This window comes from Vipera ursinii, assembly GCF_947247035.1.
Source record: "Vipera ursinii genome assembly, chromosome: 1".
Classification (NCBI taxonomy): Eukaryota; Metazoa; Chordata; class Lepidosauria; order Squamata; family Viperidae; genus Vipera; species Vipera ursinii.
The window spans coordinates 318,336,692-318,361,923 of NC_139512.1; the positions used below are offsets into that span (position 1 = coordinate 318,336,692).

At 39.1% G+C, this 25,232-nt stretch overlaps 1 protein-coding gene across 2 annotated transcripts in view; it reads right to left on the bottom strand.

Moving 5' to 3' along the window:
• Window positions 1–20,486, bottom strand: part of PPP2R5D (protein phosphatase 2 regulatory subunit B'delta) — a 55,618-nt gene extending 35,132 nt beyond the window's left edge. For both annotated transcript variants that reach the window (XM_083350030.1, XM_083350031.1), the window contains exons 1-3: window positions 20,379–20,486; window positions 16,646–16,732; window positions 361–559 (exon numbers count right to left, since the gene is read on the bottom strand). In XM_083350030.1, coding sequence (XP_083206156.1) covers window positions 361–559; window positions 16,646–16,732; window positions 20,379–20,405 — 313 coding nt within the window. In that variant the 5' untranslated portion in view covers window positions 20,406–20,486. The remainder of the gene's footprint in view (window positions 1–360; window positions 560–16,645; window positions 16,733–20,378) is intronic.
• Between the last annotated feature and the right edge of the window lie 4,746 nt (window positions 20,487–25,232).

Sequence of the window (25,232 nt, forward strand, 5' to 3'; positions counted from 1 at the left end):
GAAAACAATGGACTAAGAATGTCTGACCCCAAATCATGCAATGAGCTGCATTACTGACTGGGGATTTAAACCTTAAAACTTATCTTAACAACTTCATAACATCAGCTTTGTGACCGATTGTCTCATCCATGCCCTCCTTGTAAATTCCTTATTCTCATGAGAGAATAACTACAATTATTTATATCCTCTAAATGAGAGATCCCTGGAAAATTTAATGCAATGTGGTATCTTGCCAGACTTAAGAGGTATTTCCCTTTCTTACTGCAACCACTCAAATTAGCATGGCTGTTAAAGCCGTTTGTCTCTCTGCTGAAATCTTCCTAACAACCCATTGCCATTGCCCAGAAGATCTGTTCTCACCTTTAAGGGCAGGAAGCTTCTGAAGCTCCCGGTTTTTGCTTAAGTTGAAACGAGAGGAACTTTGCCGTCGTTCTTTCTTTACAATCTGGGGTCCCCCCGAGTACTTGATCTTATTCAGCTGGGTCGGTGGAGGGGTACTGTTGCTGGGACGCTTATTTGAGGTCTGCTGCTGCTGCTGCTGCTGCTGTTGCTGCTGGATCTGAAGAAAAACACAGAATGCAGGCTTTCTTTAACCTGTACATTTTTTAAAAAAAATATCCAAATTATATCACTACGATTTCAAAACTATTTACTTTGTGGAACATCCAGGAGTAGCCACTTGGGGTTCAAAGCCTGGAATTAAATCTCCTGGAGAATGATCCACTGGAAGGCCCTCACGCAGTATGGAGTAGTGCCTTTCAGAAACACCCATTGCTGATAAAATAAATCTGGAAGGGAGGGCTCAGGTCCCTCTAAGAGAGCATTAACTTCTGCAGACGTGAAGATGTGTCTCTCAATTATTATCTCCTTCTGTGTAACAGCATTCCCTAAGATTACATCAGCATCGGCCCTGTTGGCATTTGGAAAAGCCTTTAAGAGCTGGTTTCCACAGGGAACCACTTCAAGTTTGATTTGAGAGCTGTGATCCACCCCATAAACTGACAGTTAACCCATAATTCCCTGGTGCTGTATATTTGATTTGTGTTATTGTTATATTGTGTTACTGAATTGCAGCATATCGATAACTAAATTTAACTAGCAGGGGCTTTTTGCCTAGCGCTGCCAGTTTTTAATGTAGTTTCTAGCAGATATATAGAAAAATACATTTATAAGCACATATATAGTGTAGCTGTGTCTCTCACACACATATTTACTAAAAGGTGGCTTCGGCTGGATTGTATTCTTATGTATCTTATGTATTCTTCTTTGAGGAGAGGTCAGCTCAACTTTGGAGTTGTTTTAATTTTAGATATATACAGTGCCTACAATACAGTACTAATTTTACCAACCCCCAAAAGGGCTCAGTATTATTCCTATCTAGATGGCAACACTGCTCAGAGGCCCAGTCCAGATAGTATTAAGTATGTCTTATTAAGTATGTCTTCTGTTTATATATGTATTCATTTCTCTTTTCATAGTTCAAGCAATCATACTAGAAAGATTCTAAATCAAAGACAAATTTCCCAGCTTACTTGTTTTATACTGCAATTGTGAGATGTACAAAACTACAACTCACGTAGATAGACATATGTGAAAAATGTAGGAACAGTCTAGGGCAGACGTCAAACACGTGACGTCACACAACATATCGGGACGGTTTTGCCATTGCCGGCAATGGGGTGGGCGCAGCTTCCACATAATGCGTCCAGCCCGCAGGCCAGCAGTTTCACACCCCTGGTCTAGGGTCAATCAAAGAATCTGTGATTTGTAGTAAAATCCGTCTGACCACTGCTTTTCACATGAAAATCACCTTTCTTTTTCTTCTATTCACGCAGTCCTCAGCTAACAACGGTGATTAGGACCAAAATTTCAGTTGCTAAGCAATGTGGTCATAAAGCACAACATCACGTGATCACACCACATAACAAGAGCAATCCTGGCAGTCTCTCTTGCCATAATTACAGTCTCTCTTGCCATAATTAATCAAACGTGAGCAGTTGTTAGGTGAGGACCAATCCTAATCCAAGCCATTCCTAGCTTCATCTGTCCCAGCCCTGAGCCTAATAAGGTAGGAGACTGCCACCTTTTGAACTCCCCCCTCATCTCTGCCCTTTTGGCCACCCTACATAGCAGCACTCCTTGGTGGCAATGGCAGCAGCACTGGGGCTGAGGCAGAGGTCCAGAGCTTTCAGCAATCTCAGCCATTTGCTGCCATCCTGAGGCCTTTATTTCAATTCCAATGCTACCAAAGAGTGCCACCTCAAGCCAGCCATCCCAGAGCAAAGCTTAGCCACTTTTGCTGCTCTGCACTCCACTGGCCCTGCCACCCCAACAGACCTTCACCAAGGCTGTGGGTGCTCTTCTCCAAGCTGCATGTACTTCTCCAAATTGTGTACCGCCTCTTTGTGGTGCTTCACGAGGTTTCTGAGGCCTTCAAAGCATCACAAAGGCTGCATGGGTGTATAATATGGGGAACAGCAGAAGGCCTGGTGTGGCCAGCAATTGTCTTTCATAGGGCTGGGCCAGGTGCACCTTATCAGCAAAGAGAAGAACAAACAGTTGAAGGTCATTTAGGGAGGATGGGCTGGCAAAGTGCAGGGCAGCAGAGTTGACTTGGGCTGGCACTGTGGAATTGTAATGGCTGGCTGTGACACAATGACTGAGGTAGCACTCCTAAATCAAAATGGTGGCACAACCAGCACTGGATCTGAAGTAGAGGCCCAAATTCTGACATTTGACTAATATGACTGCAAGAGAGCTGCAAAATTAACTTTACAGGCATTGGACTATAAATACTAGTTGTTCAATGTTGTAGAAACTTTGACCAGTCATTAACCAAAGACTATCTGTATGTGATTTAATTAAGCACTGATTCTTATCCTGCTCAAACAAACAAAAAAATATAGTTACAGTACCAGCTTGGGAACAAAGGAAGGCAGTAACATAGAATTTGAAGTTGGTTTAATAAAATAGTATGATCCAATGCTAGTAAACATAGCCTTATAGTTTAGATAAAATGGGAAACAATGGTTAATTTGAAGCTTTCTAGTTTCATTGCTAACAACAATAGCAACAATAATAATAATAAAGTTGGGAGGGACCTTGGAGGTCATCTAGTCCAACCCCCTACTCAGGCAGGAAACCCTATACCATTTCGGACAAATGGCTGTCCAGTCTCTTCTTAAAAATTTCCAGTGTTGGAGCATTCACCACTTCTGGAAGCAAGTGGTTCCACTGGTTAATTGTTCTAACTGTCAGGAAGTTTCTCCTTATTTCTAGGTTGCTTCTCTCTTTGGTTAGTTTCCATCCGTTGCTTCTTGTCCTGTCTTCAGGAGCTTTGGAGAATAGCTTGGCTCCCTCTTCTTTGTGGCAGCCCCTGAGATATTGGAACACTGCTCTCATGTCCCCCCTCGTCCTCCTCTTTATTAAACTAGAGATACCCAATTCCAGCAACCATTCCTTATATGTTTTAGCCTCCAGTCCCCCAATCATCTTTGTTGCTCTTCTCTGTACTCTTTCTAGAGTCTCAACATCTTTTTTACATTGTGATGACTAAAACTGGATGCAGTATTCCAAGTGTGGCCTTACCAAGGCATTGTAAAGTGGTATTAATACTTTACGTGATCTTGATTCTATTCCTTGGTTAATGCAGCCTACCACTGTTTTGGCTTTTTTGGCAGCTGCAGCACACTGCTGGCTCATATTTAAGTGATTGTCCACTAGGACCAGAGATCCCTCACAGTTACTACTATATAGAAACAATATAGAAAAGAAGTACAGTAAATGAAACTGTTCTCTCAGCAGAGCCAACAGACAAGACCTATATCCATCTTTCCTTCTGCTGCAGCCTGGTGTGATACTTGCTTCCAAGTCTAAGGTGATACTATGTACCTTGCTTGAACATCTGCATCTGTACTTACTCCTATCAATGAAGATGAGAGATGCTTATTAAAGTTAGCAGTCTCATCAAAAATACCATTTACTTGGCCTATTGATCTCTTGAAAGTAAAATACATACATTCTAAAATATATGAGGGAATAAATTGGAAAGAATAGTATTAAGACTAATGCCTTTGCTTTTTCTTGTACAGCAAAGAGCAATTTATACAAACAAGAAGCGTACTAGTCTCAAAACAATACTTTTATAAAAATGATCAGTGAAATTATACGTCAATGTTTGCAGATAAACAATGCTTGAAATTTGTTTGAACTGTCTCATTTATCGGACCCATGACATTATATTTATTACATGTAGTTCCATTATATGATGTTTATCAAGGTGTGCCCACAACACATGAGAAATGTGCTAATTAATTTGGAATTCTGGTTATATTCAGTCACGTTACATTTAATAAGGTTTGATTTCCTGTCACTACAGATAATAAAAACAAAATTATTTCAAAGCATGCTCTGGATTTATTTATTCAACTTACACCCTCTTTTTTCTGCAGCAAATATTCAATGTGGACATTTGAGTTTCTAAATTAAGGATAAAAATCTAGTACCTTCCAGATGTTTTGAACTACAATTTCTATAGCATACAGCCAGAGTTCAGGTATTACATATTCTATAATCCAGAATTGCCTACTCTACATTACCTTATTTATTCAACACTAAGAAACCCCACCTTTAAAGAAGCTCATATGGTGCTACCTATTGGGGGGGGGGAAAGGAAATCAGAAAACTGATTACCTACTTGACTTTCCTGTGTTTCGTGTTATAATGTCGAAATATGCATGGGAGGGTAATTTAAGATGAGCTCATCTTCCTGCACTCTCTTTAAGAACTGTATTTCATTTTAAAATCTTACAATAATCAATCTACTAAAAAGAATTTTTAAATACACCAGCATTTTTGGAAAAGATTAGGCAAGAATAATACCCTTCACCAAAAGGTCAAAATGTTCTGTATTTTTTCTTTATAGTTGGTTCAAATTTGCATATCCCTATTTCTTATCTAAAACAACATACCATTATTTGATGCATGTATGAATTAGCAGATTTTTATAGAAAGAATTCCAGATAAATTCAAATACAGTGCTTCAAAAGGCAATTCATGCACCCAACTGAAAGTCATCAAAATAACAGAAATGTAATGGCAAGCATCCCAGACATGACTCAGCCATGATGTGTTAAGTTCCTCCTTGCTGATTATTAATAAGCAGTCTCTTATCTGAGAAATTAATTTCATATCAAATGACACCAAAAATAGAAAAGATATAGTGGAAAAAGAGAACTATATTGCCCAGACAATATAAATTTTGAAGTTCTTTTTGCTATAAGAGTTGTCAGCTGTGAGAAGTGTAAATAAAAACCCAAGTATCTACACAGAGAATAAGATTTTCGTATTGATTCTCCAAGGAATTATATAGGTCAAATTGCAAAACCAGCGTCTGACATCATAGTAAGAGCAGAGCTGACCAAACTCTATCTAGGAAGCTATCTTAAACTGTACAAGATCACTATCTAACATTATCTCTATACTGACTGATATTAGGTTTCCTGAGTCTCAGCCACAAATTCCCAGCTCTGGTTGGAAATGTCCAGAAGTGACTCCAGGACCTTGGACAAAAAAGCTAACATAGCAGTTTACACTGAATTTTGCAAAAGTATGAATGCAGGGCCTTCATGTCAGGTCACTGAGTATGAAAGTGTGTTGACTATGTTATCAATTCTTCTTATAAATTTCTACTGAAAATTCAATTGAGACTTCATAAAGAAGTCTTCCAAGACAGATACTTTTGAAAATGTATTACAAATCAAACAAAAACACAAACTTGGCATTCTAGTTACAGAATATTGAGTAGTCAATTACTTCTGATCTTTGTGAACCAATGAACATTTCATCAGGCTTACTCATCAGTAACTACTTTTTTGAGTTCCTCTAAGTTCAACTTTGTGATATCACTGAATATATCTAGCCATTTTGTCTTCTGCAAGTCTTTTTTCCTATTGTCTTCAATTCTTCTAAGCATCAGGAGCATCTCCAAAGGCTTGCTTCAGCATCATTTGTCATCAATAGTGCTTCTAGTGAGTTATTCTGATTTTAGTGTATCCAGTAATGAATGGTTTATTCTTCTTACTATGGAAATTGTTCTCATGTTTTCTTCAGCATCACAGTTCAAAGGCATTGATTTTTCTTCATTTAGCTTTTCTGATTGCCCAGGTTTTGCAGACATACAGTATGTTATAACCAAGACCATGTAGTTAATAGTAATAATAATCTTGTTGGCATTATGATCTTCAATATTTTGTCTTGATTTGTCAGTCTTTATCCCAAGTAACAGTATCTTTGTTTCATGGTTAAAGTCATAATCTCCATAGATTTTTGAGTATTAGTTTTACCACAGTACCTCTTCACTAATTTGCATGGGATTGGCACTAGTAGTTGTTATAACATTGGCTTTCAAAAATTAATATCATTACAGAGCATAACAGCACTTTTGCACATCCATCTTTCACCTTCTATAAGATTCTTTAAGTCTTCCTCACAGCCACCCAAATAATATCAACAATATATCTTAGTACTATTTCCAGTAATTTTAATTTCAGTTTTCGATTTTCTCCTCCAGTTTTGCCGGTATGTTCTGCATATAAGCTAAATAGATATGATGACACTGTGTATCTCTGACATGTTTCTTTTCTAATTTTGAACCACTGAGTCACTCCATATTCTATTCTGTTTGGTGAGAATATGAATTGTTCAGTATGCAGATGAGTAACAGTATGCATCCTTGTCTTAAAATGCAATCTACAATTTTTGTTGTCTAAACACTCCACTTTTTAGTATAATCGATGAAGCAAAAAGAAGTATGTTTTGGAATTCTCTTGTCTTTTCCATTACCCATAGGATGGTCTGCAATGTGATTCTAGGTGATCGGCACCTTTTGAATCCAGCTTATACCTCCAGTAGTTCTTGATATATTGGTGAAATCTGGACTCTAAAACTTTAAGCATGAGGTAAATGCAATTATTCAAAAGTTTAAGCATTCTATTTTTGGTAGTGGACTATTTTAATTTCCTAGCCCTTTGACCACTTCTGTGTTTTCCATTCTTCTTTACAAACTGCAAGCAGCATTTCAAGAGCAATATCAAGAGTTGCCCAAAGTCATTGACTCAGATGGACAGCCAAAGAAATTGATTGAATGAGTGAATGAATGAATGAATGAATGAATGAAATCTTGTTGTACTGGAATTCTATAAACTCTTGCAACTTACTGAATACCAATATTTTCCAGGGCTCACTTAATTTCAAATTAAGCTGCCCAGAGTCACTTGTATAGTGACATGGGCAATGTATAAATCTAATAAATAAATATATGTTCTAAAATATCTGGTTCTAGCTTGGACCTGATACTGCAATAGAGGGCCAGGAAATAAACATCTAAAACATTAATTGGTTAGTGTCAACGACACAATGAACATGAATTTGGACAAACTTTGGAAGACAAAGAAAGAAGAAGAACCTGCAGTGCTACGGGCCATGGAGTCGCAAAGAGTCGGACATGACTTAGCACATGAACAATAACATAAAACATAAATAAAGACAAGCAATCAGAAGTTTCAATGCCTTATTTGGGAAGAGGATGGTTAGTCCTTCAGTCTCATATTCTGGGGAAAAAAAGAGTTCATACTCTTTTTGAATTTGCTTAATTCATTCACTAAGAAATGAATGCCAGAGTTTTGGCATGTGATCACATTTTGGGTATTGGCTCACCTTTATGGTTATTTACAGTGTCCTGCCGTTACACGATGGCAATTTTTTACTTTTTTGCCAGTTTCTGGCACCTACTTACAGTTTCCGGCAAAAAAGGCCCATTGAGTATAACAGATTTGTTTAACAACCATCACTTTTGCTTAACAATTGCCAGGGAGAAAAAAAAGCCCAAAAAATGGATCCAGTCATATGATGCCTCAACTTATGATGGCAATTCTAGGCTCAATTATGGTCACAAATCAAGCACTACTTATGTTTTCTTTTGATACCACAAATGAGCATAGAACCGTTGTACATCAGTTTCACCTGCAGTTAGATCAAAGACCTAAATCACTGTAATATCCAAAGGATTAAACATAATTCTCTTATTGACTCTAACACTTGTCATGACATTTATTGTTGCTTCCACAATTTTAATATCCACAGTAGATACTCTTCTGTTTTGAAGTGACCCATTGGAGTTCACCGATTTCTAGAACTTCAGCATTCAGTCCTAGCATTTTCGCTCATGGTTCTGACTTTCCTTGTATCAATAGCAAATATATATTTTCAGCAGCATATTTCCTTTTGCCTTTGGACAAAGCAACCCAATCACATCAACCCCACACATAAACACACACAGTGCCACTTATCACAGTCCTATGCTCTTCCATACCAGATTTGTTGGACACCTTCTCATTAATGGGACTTGTATTCCAGAATCCTACAGACTTTGTCCAGGATGTGAGTATCTATTTGGTTTTTCTTGGAAGAATATTGGAGAAGATTGTAATTTATTTTTTAGTTCACACCAAGAACACATAAACTAATAAAATGACACAAGGGAATTATCAACATGAAACTCTATGTAGAAATAGGTATGACTGCCACACAACTTTTTCAAAATCTTGCCAAATCAAGGGAATTAAAGAGGACTTGGCATAACAATTACAGGTAGTCCTTGACTTACAACCATTCATTTATTGAGTGCTTAAAGCTACAACAGCATTGACTTATGACCATTTTTCACACTTAGACCGTTGCAGCATTCCCACAGTCGTGTGATCAAAGTTCCATACTTGGTAATTAGCATGTATTTATGATGGTTTCAGTGTCCTGAGGTCATTCGATCATCCTTTGTGACCTTCTGACAAACCAAGTTAATAGGGAAGCAATTAGTGTTACTAACTCAACAACTGCAGCAACTCACTTAAAAACTGGGAAGAAAGGTTGCAAATTGGGGCAAAACTCACTTATCAACTATCTTGCTTAGCAACAGAAAAATTTGGATCAATTATAGTTGCAAGTCTAGGACTACCTGTACATCAATAAAAGAAAAAGCTGAAAGTGACAGGCACATGGAAACTGAGGAGACGAAAAATACCAGCACCAAATGAAAAAGAATTCAACTGGACCTATTCCCAAAGGCTGCCCTCATTTTGCAACAGAGACTCAGTGACCAACGCTGACAAAACATCTATTGGAATTATGCCCATGGCTCTGACTTCATTTTTTCCCCTAACAAATCTATCCCTTAGCAACTTGGTGGCTAATTCAAAGCAGTACAATAAAGAAATTTCAAATAGAAGCAGCTGTCCCTATAAACACTCCCACAATGGATAGCAGAGAAGTCTTCACAGAGTCCACATGGTTAGGAACTAGAATGAAAAATAGGTATAAGAAAAAGTGGTGGTGGTGGGGGGGGGGGACATACTGATTCCCTAGACTAGAAAATACTGTGGGGAACAATTGACACAAAAGGATACTTTCCAGGGACATTTTTTTTCCTGCATAATACTTGCTCTCCTTTTCCAAGGACAATAGGGCAGCTTGCCAGTCTACAGGGCTGTCCACTGCATATTAACAAGATTCACCACAGCCAATTCATTATAAATCCAAAGAGGTCTTGTGCCACTTTTTCAATTCCAGAAACTTGAGCAAAGTGCATTAAAAAGGGAGAGAAACACTGTGTTGGTTTAAGCAGTCAAAATGTCAAAACAGCTAACATCTAGAATATCATTACTAATATGACCTCACCAGAGAATTTCTGATACAATCAGTCCATATATTGGATATATTATTTTTAAGAGATGTTCAGAATATTTTGAAGTGTTTTCATGTAAATTACTGTACTTCCCTCAGCAATACACTTTTGCAAAGTTTGTTGGCTAAATACTCCTATTTTGAGAACAAGAAATAGAAGGGATGGCCTCTTTTGAACCAAAGCTACAGATACACATGGTGGTTTTGGAGTTGGGTATCATCAGTATGCTAATGATACCCAGCTTTTTATTTCGACCCCAAACCACCCCAGTGATGCCCTCGACGTGATGTCCCGCTGCCTGGAGGCGGTCCGGGTCTGGATGGGAAGGAACAGGCTTCGACTCAACCCTGACAAGAATGAGTGACTGTTCGTGCCGGCATCCCGGGAAATTCCGATTATCCCATCTTTGGCCATGGGGGGGTGAGCTATTACCCCCCGTAGATAGGGTGTGCAACTTGGGGGTCCTTCTAGATTCACAGCTCTCTTTAGAAGAGCATATCAGAGCTGTGACTAGGGGGGCCTTTGCCCAGGTTCGCCTGGTGCGCCAGTTGCGACCCTATCCAGACCGGGATGCCTTGCATACAGTCACTCATGCGCTCATGACTTCTCGTCTAGACTACTGTAATGCTCTCTACATGGGGCTGCCCTTGAAGTCCACTCGGAGGCTCCAACTGGTGCAGAATGCAGCCGCGCGAGTTGTGCTAGGGGTTTCCCGATACTCCCATGCTACACCTTTGCTCCATGAGCTGCATTGGCTGCCGGTTGCCCTCCGGGTGAGATTCAAGGTGTTAGTAATGACTTACAAAGCCCTACATGGCATGGGTCCAGATTACCTACGGCAACACCTGTGGCCGGCGTCAATTTCCCTCCGCCCAGGGCGCTCCCACAGAGAGGGCCTCCTCAGGGTGCCTCCGATCAAAGAATGTCGATTGGTGGCCCCCAGGGGGAGAGCGTTCTCTGTTGGCGCGCCAGACCTATGGAACCGCTTGCCGGTTGAGCTCCGGACGGCCCCCGACCTTCGCTCCTTCCGGCGTAATCTAAAAACGTATCTATTTGCGCAGTCTGACCTGGTCTGATGGGTTAGGGTTGGGGTTTTAAATACGTTTTAATTATTGTTTTAACCTTGGGCATTTATTTAATCGCTTTTAACTTTTGTATCCTGTTTTGTATTTATTGCCCTGTACACCGCCCCGAGTCCTTCGGGAGAAGGGCGGTATAAAAATATAATAAATAAATAAATAAATAAAAACTGTCTATACTCCTTCTACTTTCTCTTTTAAAAAGCAGCACATACTAACAGACAGATAAGAATAACAGAATAACAGAGTTGGGAGGGACCTTAGAGGTCTTCTAGCCCAACTCTCTGCTCAGGCATGAAGCCCCATGCCATTTCAGACAAATGTTGTCCAATCTCTTCTTAAAAACCACCAGTGTTGGAGCATTCACAGCTTCTGGAGGCAGGTTGTTCCACTGATTAATTGTTCTAACTGTCAGGAAATTTCTCCTTAGTTCTAGGTTGCTTCTCTCCTTGATTAGTTTCCATCCATTGCTTCTTGTCCTGCTCTCAGGTGCTTTGGAGAATAGCTTGACTCCCTCTTCTTTGTGGCAGCCCCTGAGATATTAGAATATTGCTCTCATTCACCCTCTATGACGATGAAGGATTGGTTCTAATCAGGATAAATTGCATAGGGGAAATAGTTCATTTTTTAAATTAATTGTTAGATTTCTTTCCCACATTTCATCTGCAAGGACCAGGTGAAACACAGTAAATAGCACTCTCTTTTCCAATTTTTCTTCACAGCAGCCTGTGTATTAGGATTAGCACCAATTCACTCTCTTGACTTTCCATTGCTGAAGGTGATTTGAAATGAAATTTCCCAGCCTCAAGCATCCCACCACGCTGACGGTCCATTTCAGTGGAACTAAGGAAAGTTTTTGCCCACAGTTAATAGGAGCTGCAAAAGGGGAAGAAGGATTTTGCCAGGGCCACAACAGGGGAGAAAAGTAAAACAAAACAAAACAAAAAAACCCACCCCTTTCTCAGCAAGGCAAGTAGGGAAGGAAAGGAACTCTCCTCTTTTTTCCTATCTCATATCATATAAAAATTGGAAGTAATAGAGAATAAAAAAGAACTATATTTAAATATTTTTAATTAATATTTTTGCACTACTCTACCCCGAAAGCTCAGAGATTTATATAGGAGGAAAATGAATTAGAACAGCATATACGTGTGCAGCATTTTATAATAAAATATATTTTATGTTATATAAAGAATAATCTGATTTTTTAAAAAATATGTAATATTGCTTATTTTTTGTAAGGTCATCTAACAATAAAACTAAGTCTGGAAAGCATCCTGCACTGAACAGAGGACTAGACTAGATGAGCTCTGAGATGTTTTTCAATTCTATGATTCTGCAATGATGCAGCTGGAAGGAATTAAGATGGCTATAGAATTTCAGGATAAAACAACTGGTAAACAGCCTCTGGATTCCAAAAAAACCATTTATGTACAACTCAGAAATGTACAACACAATCCCTCTGTGAGGGAGATGAGCGGGTTCTAATTTGGTAAACAAACTTTTTTTTTTTTTTTGCCAAAGGCCATACTTCCTTCGACGTAATCTGTTGGGGATTGTAGTGCACATAGGACTGATGCAAACAACAGGTGCAGACAGAGCCAAACATGGTTGGAAATGCCTGTTTTTCGTTACCTTCTTCTATCGCAGACATGTCAAACACCGCGAAGTGGTATCATGTGGCCCGCGAAGCCATCCTGGAAACAGTGAGGGAACAGCCCCCACTGCCTTGGCCCTGGCCCAGAGACCCTCCTCCTGCCAGAGACCCTCAGATCTGTCCCACTCCTGCCCAGGCCCCATAGGCACCCTTGATGCCAACGATGTAGAGCTGGCCACGCCCACCCAGTAGGCCATACACACTCTAGCCACGCCCACCCAGTAGGCCACGCCCACCCCAGCCATATCTATCCGGCCCCCTGAGGGCAACCGCAATGCTGATGCGGCCCTCAATGAAATTGAGTTTGACACCCCTGTTCTATCGCTTCTAAACAGCAGATTTCAGGGAAGAGAGAAATAGCTTTCAGAAGCTTCCAACCAATCTCTTACGGAAGCCATCAGAAGTTAGGCAGAGGCTTACAAGAGCGTTTTGGGCCACAAGCTGCCCAATTTAAGCAGCTAAAAAGGATAGAGTATCCTTCAATCCTTTTTACACAGGAGGGCATTTCCTATGCCACCTTTATCCCTAACTTATGAAAAAGGAACTATTTCTTTTTAACAGAAAAGAAAAGTCAAGAATCCTCATCAGCACTCCTGTTTGAGAATATTCTTTCACTGCTGGGGAAAGGAGGTACAACGTCATGTTGAAGATTTCCAGCACCACATCAAAGAACTAAATAAAAACTGCACCGTGAATGCAGTAATTGACAGATCAGTAAGAAATGGTCGTTCTCCTGGCAGAGGCTGGATTCCTTCTTCTAACTTTTTACATTTTACCAGCATCTTGCTCTCACTTATGGGGTCCAAGACAAACAAGGCCTTGTTATCAATGTTGGCTCTGAAGTTGCTTTTGCTCTCTTGACTTTCTTTTCAACGTTCGCCCTTACTTGTGCCTTTGGGCCTTTATCCACTGTTCTTTTCATACCTGTTTTTAAAAGCCAAGCTTTCTTTTCTGCTCTGAAAAACTTTCCTTGGCTATACTTGCCCTAAAAACAAATGAGTATCCCAGGATTGATCTATCCAGAAGTCAGTGCAAAGCAGTCAACAGTGATTTGATCAATAGAAAGGTCATGGCAAGGAGATAAGGCCCTGCCTTACCCTACCCTACCCCTATACATGCTTTGAAAATACAGGGAAGTATTTTGTTTTACTTTAAATAAAAGGTGGTATCCAGATAGTACTCTACTGTATAACTGTTAGGCTTATTTATCTCAAATCAACAGGTAGCTGTTGCTTCTGGTTTAGTGTGTTATTCAATCTCATGCACTTAGCTTGTGAACAGTGACTCTAAAAGTTTAGCATGCAGCACGAACATAGTAAGTTTCAGATTAATGAACAAATTATGAATAAGCAAACCACACCATGAACTAATATAATGAAATGTATGCATGACCATGGTAAAATAGGGAAAAAGAGGCCGTCTAGGAAACATTCTGGCACGAGAGGCAAGAGCCTGCAGTCACTTCACAGTAAGAGAAAGAAATTTAGGAAAGACTCAATCTAATGTTGTTCAAACAGTAAAAAGTGGAGACAGGAAGTTTATGCCTTCGGACTTGCGAGGTTCTGTTAACGTGGCTTGACATGGCTTTCGTTGGACACTAATGTATGCTCGCTTTATGTACATATCACCCCTCCTAAGTAAACTACATAGGAAAGAGGACAATATGATCTAATTGTACTTTCTTGTAAGGCTATATTAACAGAACCTTGCAAGTCTGAAGGCAGAGCTACTGCTCTGCCTTTGTTGCCTTCCTTACCACTTCCCAGTACCAGCAGCCATGCTGGCTGGGAATTCTAATCTTCAAACATACCTGGAGGAAGCAAGTTGGTGAAGACTGCCCTAGAATTACTCTAAGATTTCAGTGCTTTCTTTACTTGCTTGTGCTATTTTCGGCAGTCAGCCAAACAAATAAATTCGTAAGAATATATATTCCAATATTAATTGAAAAATTATTCCAAACCTTTTCAAACACTGGCTGCTCTTTATCAGCAGGATCAATTTCATGCACTAACAAGTTATAAGGCCAGATTTTTGCTGCCACATGTCCCCTTCTAAAGTTATCATTCATTATCTTCAAAAAAGCACTAAAATTTAATAAATATAATATAAATATAAATATAAAATTCAAAGCATTCTGAAATTACCATTGTGCTAAATACACCTTTAATGACTCATTGTACAGTTACAGCTATTATTTTCCTTGAATCATTTTCATTTTGGAAAAAGAAATGTGTCTTTTTACACTAGATTAAGAAATGGAAGAGGCCTGCTGAATTCTGTTGCACATAGTGGTTAATGAGATGCCTTAAATAAATTCACTGTGATGAAGATTGGAAGTCATTCGTTATATTTATTTTTCTTTATTATATTCTTACTCTTCTCTTTCTTTCTTACCTGCATTTTTACTCCTTCTATTATTTCTTTAAACTTTATTTTTAGAATTAGATTTTACTATTATAATCAAAATTATAATATATACATTCGCCATCTGTTGTGTGTCGAAGCCACAGTCACAGATGAAACCCAGAACATGCAGGACTACATCAATAAGATGGCACCCAAAGATGAGCTGCTGAGAGAATGCCTGAGGCAGCAGCAGATGTGGGAGGAAGATCAAGAAGAAGAAGTGCCATGTCAAGACAAGATGGAATGTACCATCGACAGATAGCTGAGGTGGCAGACACTGGGAAATCCTACCAGTGGCTGGAAAAGGCTGGACTAAAAAGACAGGACCAGATCCATAGAAGCAATGGTTCATAGGATTCAAGGTGCAGGCTATGCAGACAAGCCTCAGAGATAGTTCAACATATAGTAGCAGGGTGTGAGATGCAGGTTGGAACAGCATACACTGAACGGCATAATCAAGTAGCTGGCATTGTGTACAGGAATATCTGTACAGAATATGGGCTAGACCTTCCTAAATCTAGATGAAAGATCCCACAAATGATAATGAAAAATAAGAAAGCTAAGATCCAGCAAAACAAGTAGGCATTGCCCAATCAACCAGACCAGGACCAAAAGACAGTGGTAGTTATAGATGTAGTGATGCCAAGTAACAGTATGAGAAACTGAAGGAAAAACTGGAGAGAATGTAGAAAATAAAGGCCGATGTCAATGCTGCTAACATCGAATGTTCTTGCCTTGACATTGGCCTTTGTTCCAACAGCCAAAGTGGTTCTAGTGTTCTGAAGTGTGCCATAGTTCATATAGACCGAATACCTCCATTTCTGCTTCAATCATTGTTTAAAGTGAGATCATGCTAGCAAGATTACGTCTGATAACCCCAACTTTAGCTATGAAATATTATAGATTTCATAAAATAACAACTGTAAAAAAGTCCTGGAGGACAGATCTGAAAACTTTAAATATTCTACACCAGAAACAATTAACCTCTACTTGCAGAAAACAATGGGTGCAACTCCTATCTGAATAGCTGTGTCTATATGATCTAGATATAATAAGTTAAATATTGAGCCAGTTTTATATTCATATTTTTTTTCTTTTATAATTTTCTTAAAGTTCCAGTTTAAAGCTTATCAGTTATACAGAATGTTCGTAACTGCTTAATATATGTTTAGAGATTATGCAGTAAAACTTTACTTCTAGAACCAGCATTAAAATATTAAAACAGCATTAAAACAATGCCATTTTTGCTGGCTATTTGAAAACTGGACTCATTGTTTGCTTTAATTAAAAACAACAACCAATCCAATATACAGCCATGCTGTCCATACAAGCCACATTGTTGCTCAAGAAGCAAAGTAGGCGGCTAAGATAGAGGTTTTAATTTAGGGAAAGGTAGGTTAGAACCTTATCAAGACAAACTCATAAGAAAATGAATAGTTGTCATTTTCCCTCTCTCTCAATCAATTTCCCATCCTTATCAGAGGCTGAGTTTGTATAACACGTGATATCATGTGTCCTTTAGTGTCTTGTGCAAACTGAGGCAATGTGGTTAATTTAATGTTCAGAATGTAATATAAACTGAAAAAAATGATACAAGCAATCTACAATTACCTTAACCATAGGTAAATATGCTGTGGAATTATTGCCAAATTCTCTCAATTTTTATCTTAACAAATATGGTTTATCCTTAAATAAGAAAATAAAATTGCAGTAGTCACAAAATAAACCTAGAAAATAAAAAAAGACATTAATTCAATCCATTACCTCTTCTGAATTCTCTGTTGCATTACCTCCATCCTTTCCACTGCTGCTGCTAGCTTTTGTAGTGCTTTTAGTAGATTTTGGGGGCTCCTAGAAGAAAGGCAAAAGAAATGAAAGATACAAATGCAGAACCAACCAAGCATTTAGATGCAGTGATGTACAAGACTGTCCTCAAGATAGGTATCACGCAACTGAAACATACTTTCCTATAAATAAAATTGCTATACCATATTGCACAAGCTCTTGCAAATTGAAATCTGTTTCCCAGCATAGGAGAAAGATCTGTCCAAAGCAAACCACTGTCGAAGCAGTTCCCCAGAATGATTTATTCTTCTCCTTTTAGAATGGTCACCCAATTTTGTTAAGCCCTGCCCTCTACCCCACCTGTAAAAACGCCTGTTTGACTGTAGTTTAGAATAAACTGTTGAGTCTTTGCTGGGCTCTGCTAAGACAAGTGAATTGAGCTGATATTTTCAGTGGGATAATTGTATTTTCCTAGAAAGCAAAAAATTAAGAGAGAGAAATTTGCGGCAGTTAAAAGATCAACACATTTATCAAGTTTGTCACCTCTAAATCTCACAAGGTACATAACAGATGCAAATTCTGAAGTAAACTATAATCTACAAAAATTGAGTCCATAATAAATCTGTTAAGACTTATTGCCAGAAGAGATGTGATAGGTTTGGCTGCCAAAGAGAGCAATGCAATGAAAACAGCAATAGTATAAACTGAACATATATAACACAAGAATTGCTACTACTGGTTGCTGTGGATATAGAGAAACTAGAATAGACACACTTCTACTTTTATGACAAGAAAAAAGCAAAGTATAACTATCATCATTCCAAGCAAAGGTAAAAAAGTTTCCAGCTACCCTGATGATTTTTAAAAAATGGCAACAGCACAATTCTATTAAGTATTTTAAAGATAACGTTACTGTATTTTGTTCAAAAATTCTGAATATTGTGTTTCACATTGCAGACTACAACATACCCTACTGGTGGGTTAAACTGCATGTATGTCATTCAGGCACTATGAACTATGTCTTTTTTCCTTAGTTACAATTTAAACGTCCAGTATTCTTCTTCTATAGTAGGATGCACCCATCTTATGTTAGGACTGTACAAAAGCGTACAAAGTTTAGAACCATATTTAAAAGATGAAAAATATAAGATGCAGGAGAAAGAAAACTCTAAGACACACACAATACACTAGCAGATGAAACCTACAGAGGTCTTCTCAGACATAAGCCTTGCTTGAGCATAGTTGTAAAAATGTGTAAAGACTAAAAGTAAATGTGTCAAGACTGAATACATGCAAAATGTATTAAGCTTGAAATACCTGTTTGAAGTTTGAAACAAGCTTTTCCAATCCTACCAGAACTATTCCAACCTACTTTGAAATTAAAATGGCCATTTAGCACTCAAAGCACTTTAAATGATATCAGATAAGTTTGAATTTAAAATCTTTTACATACAAAGTCAAAGAAAGGTGTATCGTAGGTTGAAGCAAGCAATTTTTTGCCAGCTCAAACTCTTGATGCCTGTAACTTAAAATAGTCTCTTCTACACTGCTAAGATGCAGTTTTCCAGGTTTTAAACACCTATCTTTCCAAGCTAGAATACAAAAACACAGCTGACCTCTAAATAATACAAAGACATATTTGTTGCTATCTAGGACACACTGAGGTTTTTACAACCTAGACAGCACTATTGTTAGATCTAGACAGAGCTATTGTACTTAGACATGAACCTGAAATCTCCAAGGAAAGCATGGCCATTTTCCATTACTGGACATGCCATATTTCTCAATCTTAGACTCAGCATGTCTGAGCAAGTTATCTTTTTTTGTCTCAGCAAGTTATCTTTTTTCTGAAATTGATCCATGTATTTATATCATGTACTGCATATGCATTCATGAACTTCACATATATATTAACTTACATTCCACTAAAACGTGAATTATTGGTGTGCCCTTTTTATTATTTGATCAGATCTGTGCTTATACTCTAAGTTTTCCTGGTGTACTTTTTGTAGATTTCTGCAACCTAGAGAAGCAAAGCCTACCATCTGCTTGCAGCTATACACAACTGTATAAGTAATGTCCATGATTTTGTAGACGTGCCTATTTAAAAACTACAGGTACTCCTCAACTTACAACCATTTAACAACCATTCAACATTACAACAGCGCTGAAAAAAGTGAGTTACATTTATGATTGTTGCAGCATCTGGGATCACATGATCATTATCTGCGACCTTCTCAAGGGGTTTCCAACAAGCAAAGTTAGGAGGGAAGACAAATTCACTTAAAGACCACAGCAAAAAAGGTTGTAAAATCAGGTGTGACTCACTAAACAACCACATTGTTTTGTGATGGAAATTCAAGTCCTAACTGTGGTCATACCTCAAGGTCCACTTGTACTGTGCCCCACTATCCTCAGTATTATACAATATATTTTGCATCTGCACATATGGCGTAGAAAATCTGTTCAAAGTGCTCCTTTCTCAAACACACAAACTTAGGAATGGATATACATGTCCACACACTTCTAACTTTTTGTATACTGATCAAGTACATGCACCATTGGAGAATTATGTCAGCCTGCACATGCACAGGCCTTGAATTTGCTTAACCTCCAACTGCTTACTTAGCAATGTTTTTGGAACAAATGCAGAGTTTTGTCTATATTTAGGTATTGCACAATATAGTAAGAATGGCAACAATGGATCCAATGTATTCTACAACTTTGTAAGTAAGTGTAATGCTAGACTATGTAATGCTGGGCAGACTCTCTTTAAGCCTATCTACAGTATCTTCCCTACAGATGTATGGAAGGCCTATGTCATAGTGTCCATCTGCATACAAAAATCTGCATGGATGTGGAAGACTAGTGGATACACATCTAACAAAGAACAGTGCTTTGCAACTACCTGCATATTAAAATCTGTACTACCAAAGTGGGACATGTTCACTTTTACTCTTGTAGCATGATCTTCCAGTATTATAACACAGAGACAATCTCTACTAAATCTTCTCTCCTGTTTCTGCAACCAACCTCCTTCTCTCTTCCCCACCTCCGCAATTGTCTATGCATCGTGCAGTTCACCCCTCCCCTTCGCCCCGCTTTTGGAGCTTGCATATTCTGAATCCTGAGCTGTAATCATACGAGTACTGGCATTTTCCATCCTGCGATGCAGGCGCATCCGTTGACCTTTTATTTATGACCAGGCCAGCGAAACGGCACAACTTCCAATTCGCTTTTCTTCTGCGGAGATCCCCATACGAGAGTGCACGAAAAATGACGGCGGCTGTAAAGCCGGCTTTCCCTCTATAAACGTCTCGCACTACAACCCCACCACCAAAGAGAGGCCTTTGCCGGAGGTAACCTAAACTGCATTGTCTGCACCGTGTGTGTCAGTAGCAGCGACGTTTGCATGTGGCAAACCTAAGTCTGCTTGCACGCGGCGGTGCCTCGATCGCTTCCTGGAACTGTTGCACGACACGGATCCCGCGTCGCCCGAAAGGGCTATGACTCTTGCAAATAAAAAGTGCTGCAGCAGCCCCTGTACCCGCCCTGCCAGCCTGCGGCTTCAGCCCCTGACGCGCGGGTGGGGAGGTTCCTCTCCCGGCGGAGGCCCCGAGCTCGGTCGTTGCCAGGCCCGGGCATGTTTTTGCACTACCTTTTGGTCCGCCTAACAGAGAATTTTCCCGGCATACCCGCTTGCTCCCCTCACCTTCTCTTTTTTCAGCTTGTAGGGCATCCCGGATCTTAAAGAACTACGAGCTGACCCGCTCGGCCTCTCCCGCCGGCTCGGCCTCCTCTCTCGGTTGTCCTCACTGTCGCCGCCTCCCTCTGCGCAGGAGTGGCAGAGCCTCCCGATTGGGCCTGCTGCCCCAAAACTGCCCGACAACTGTTTCGTCACTTTTGTCTCATTGGCCAGAGGTGATCACTGCGAATTTTCTAATTGGGTGCGTATCTCAGCGGTTTTTTGAAGGGCAGGAAAGAGGCGGGAGTGAATGGGAGAGGTTGGCCAGTTTGCAAAAGCAATTGTGATTGGGGGGTCGCACAAAATGCTCGGCGGCGTTGGGCTGCGTCGGGATCGGCAGAATATGCATCTGGGTCGCCATTCCTGCTTTAAAGAAATTGGAAGGGGCGCGTGAAATGTGTACGGTATATATGGGAACCGTTTGTGAAGTATGGGACTATCGGTACAATGTAACGCAGGTTTTCTGTGTCATTGTCAAGGAGAAACAGCCCAGTAGAGAAAATTTCACGGAGAAATTTGTCAGGAAGCTACTCGGAAGAATGACAACTGCATTGCAGTTAATTTTGCTTGCATTTTGTTTTTAAAAAATGATGTTAATATATGTTCTTAGTTATCTCGCGACTCTTGGTGTTTTGATATTACTGATTTGTTGACATTATGACATAATTTCCTACAAACATGAAAACAAAAGTATCCTAAAGCTATTCTTTGATACAATGCTGATTAAAAATTATATTATGGAGACAAAAATTAGAGTGAAGTAAGTTTAAATTTCGTGGAAATTTATAAGAAATTAACTAGTTTGTATCATACCCAATGAAAAAAAAAATTTCACTTTTTTAGTGTAGGGTTCAATAAACGTCATCCAGGCTGAATTTACACAGTTTGGTTTTTATTAGACTTTGGTTTTCATTGGGCTGAAAATGAAAACAAGGCTGAAATTTGAAGCATCCTTGGTGGCATTATGGATCTCATACTCATTGAAGAAAAGACAATATAAAATTAAATAGAATTTGGCTGTTATGGAAAAAGTATATCTATACTTGAAAGAATTATTCACACATCATGAAAAATGTGTTGTATTAAGTGCTATTATTTACTGAATAAAGTTGTGTGATAAAACGTGTTAAGTAAACAAAACCAAATCATAAATGTTCCAGCGAATACAATTTTACCAAGCTAGTCAGTGACTTTTTCATCAGCACGATTAGGTCAGTTAGATATCTTGTCTTTAGATGGGCTGTATAGAAATTATAATGAAAAATAATAGATTGAAATATTAGAAACAGTTTGAGAAGAAACATGGTAAAGATTTATAAATATTACAATCTTGGAAAGCTATTTTCCCTTTCTTCTAAAATTAGTGTATATGCAGTTTATGATGTTACCTATACTGAGTTCACCTGAATTTATTTCAAACTAAAAAGTAAAAATACACTGGATTAACAGTGTTGTTGTTAGTTGCGAAGTCGTGTCCGACCCATCGTGACCCTATGGACAATGTTCCTCCAGGACTTCCTGTCCTCTACCATCTTCTGGAGTCCATCTAAGCTCACGCCTACTGCTTCAGTGACTCCATCCAGCCACCTCATTCTCTGTCATGCCCTTCTATTGCCCTCAATCTTTCCCACCATTAGGCTCTTCTCCAGTGAGTCCTTCCTTCTCATTAGGTGGCCAAAGTATTTGAGTTTTAGCTTCAGGATCGGGCCTTCTAAAGAGCAGTCAGGGTTGATCTCCTCTAGGACTGACCGGTTTGATCGCCTCGCAGTCCAAGGAACTCGCAGGAGTCTTCTCCAGCACCATAGTTCAAAGGCCTCAATTTTTTGGTGCTCAGCCTTTCTTAAGGTCCAACTTTCACAGCCATACATTGCAACTGGGAAAACCATGGCCTTGACTATATGCACTTTTGTTGGCAGGGTGATGTCTCTGCTTTTTAGTATGCTGTCTAGATTTGCCATAGCTTTCCTCCCCAGGAGCAAGCGTCTTTTAATTTCTTGGCTGCAGTCCCCATCTGCGGTGATCTTGGAGCCCAGGAAAATAAAATCTGTCACTGGGATTAACAATGTATGTAACAAATAGTGCATTTTATAATATTTAATAGAATATACTCCCCAAAACATAAGTATACAATGCCAGTTTAAAAGGATTCATAGCAATAGCTATTTGACTAGATAAACCCACAAAAATGTTATGATCATCAACAGGAAACTACAGACCTATCAGCCTGACCTCAATACCTGGGAAGATTCTGGAAAAGATAATCAAACAACAAATCAGCGAACAAAGTTATCACTAAAAGCCAACATGGGTTTGTCAAAAACAGATCATGCCAGACAAATCTTATTGCATTCTTTTTATTATTATTATTATTATTTTTTATTTTAATTCCATTTATATCCCGCCCTTCTCCGAAGACTCAGGGCGGCTTACAAGCTTAGCAGTAGCCTTCATTCTTCATTGACCAAGTGACAAAACTAGTGGACCAGAGGAATGCTGTAGATATAATTTACTTGGACTTCAGTAAGGCATTTGATAAAGTAGATCACAATCTACTACTTGATAAGATAGAAAAATGTGGGTTAGATAGCATCACCACCAGATGGATTCGTAGCTGGCTGACAGGCCGTCCTCAGCGTGTGGTCCTCAATGGAACTGCATCTACATGGAAGGAAGTGTGTAGTGGGGTGCCCCAGGGCTCTGTTCTGGGCCCAGTGCTCTTCAACATCTTCATCAACGATTTGGATGAGGGGATAGATGGGGAACTCATCAAATTTGCAGACGACACCAAGCTGGCAGGAATAGACAATACTCCAGAAGATTGGCTTAAGATACAGGAGGATCTGGACAGACTCGAACACTGGGCACTCTGAAATGAAATTCAATTGTGACAAAAGTAAGGTTCTACATTTAGGCTGGAAAAATCAAATGCACAGGTATAGTATAGGTGGTACCTTGCTCAATAGTAGCAACTGTGTGAAAGATCTCGGAGTCCTAGTGGACAATCACTTCAATATCAGCCAGCAGTGTGCTGCAGCTGCCAAAAAAGCCAACACAGTGCTAGGCTGCATTAACAGAGGGATAGAATCAAGATCGCATGAAGTACTAATAACACTTTACAATGCCTTGGTAAGGCCACACCTGGAATACTGCATCCAGTTTTGGTCAGCACGATGTAAAAAAGATGTCGAGACTCTAGAAAGAGTACAGAGAAGAGCAACAAAGATGATTGGGGGACTGGAGGCTAAAACATATAGGGAATGGTTGCTGGAATTGGGTATGTGTAGTTTAATGAAGAGAAGGGTGAGGGGTGACATGATAGCAGTCTTCCAATATCTCAGGGGCTGCCACAAAGAAGAGGGAGTCAAGCTATTCTCCAAAGCACCTGAAAGCAGGACAAGAAGCAATGGATGGAAAATAGTCAAGGAGAGAAGCAACCTAGAACTAAGGAGAAACTTCCTGACAGTTAGAACAATTAACCAGTGGAACAGAGGCAGCTCCAGAAGTGGTGAATGCTCCAACACTGGAAGTTTTTAAGAAGAGACTGGCCAGCCACTTGTCTGAAATGGTATAGGGTTTCCTGCCTGAGCAGGGGGTTGGACTAGATGACCTCCAATGTCCCTTCCAACTTATTATTATTATTATTATTATTAATTATTATTATTATTATTATTATTATTATTATTATTATTATTATTATTATTATTATTATTATCATCATCATTATCATTATTATTATTATTATTGTAATATTCCTGTAGTATCATAACAAATATTGTACCCTTCCTGCACAGATTATGAACATCTCAAAGATACCAAGATGGATGTTGTAAGAATGGGCAGAAAGATCAGTCCTTGAGCAGTAGTTTTAAGCATACTTAGCAGAAATAAGTGGTTGAACAGAATGATTTATTTAAATAAGACTCTAAAACTGAACCAGCTGAGGGATTCTCAAATCCTTTCAGATTGAAGGGAGGAAAAAGAATGAAAAGTTTTTCTCTCTTGTTATCTAGGACTTTGATCCTGATATGTCACTGCAATTGAAAGTAGAATTTTATGTGCCATTAGTGACAGATTCTTAAGAAGATTGTCTGCTACTGACTTTTTCTTCTTTTCCTCCAATTTGGCATAAGTATTATAGCTTTTTCTGCCAAGTTAAAATCACTGTCCTTGGGAAGCAAAATTGACAAATGTTGCTTCTTGCCAAGACTGAACATGATGTACAGAGTAGCAATAATAAATGGAGCAGAGAGTGGAATCAACCCAGTTTGCATAAACTAGCAAGCCATAGAATAGCTCTGGCTGAGGTCCACAGTTCTTTCAAGAACAATTGTGTATAAGTAGTCTTCATTCTTTGGATAGCAGTTCAGCATAATCTTTCAAATTCTGGTAAGAACTGATGGTAACTCTTTTGCTTTATTTCTTTTGGGGGAATTACACATTTGGAAAAGTAAGAAGAATACAGCATTGAAAGGTAAGACTGACACTGTGATGTGATGACATGTTAGATGAGCTAAAAATAAATTCTTAAATTGAGTCTGATTATCCATTCATGCCCAGAACATCCAAGCTGGAACATTATGCTGCTCCACTGTAACACACAAAGCTATAAAGAAAGTCTCAAGGTTCCAGGTTCATGACTTGGATTCACTAGCCACCTGGTACATTGCAGTGTTCTGTCAGAGATGCCATAGATTTCTGAGCATTGAGGACAAAGCTGAGGAAGAGAGAACCCTTTTGGAAGTGTCTTAGATGACTAGCCCTAGGATAAGACTCCCCACTTATTGTATATATATATTCCTGTGATTTTACACATTACTTGAC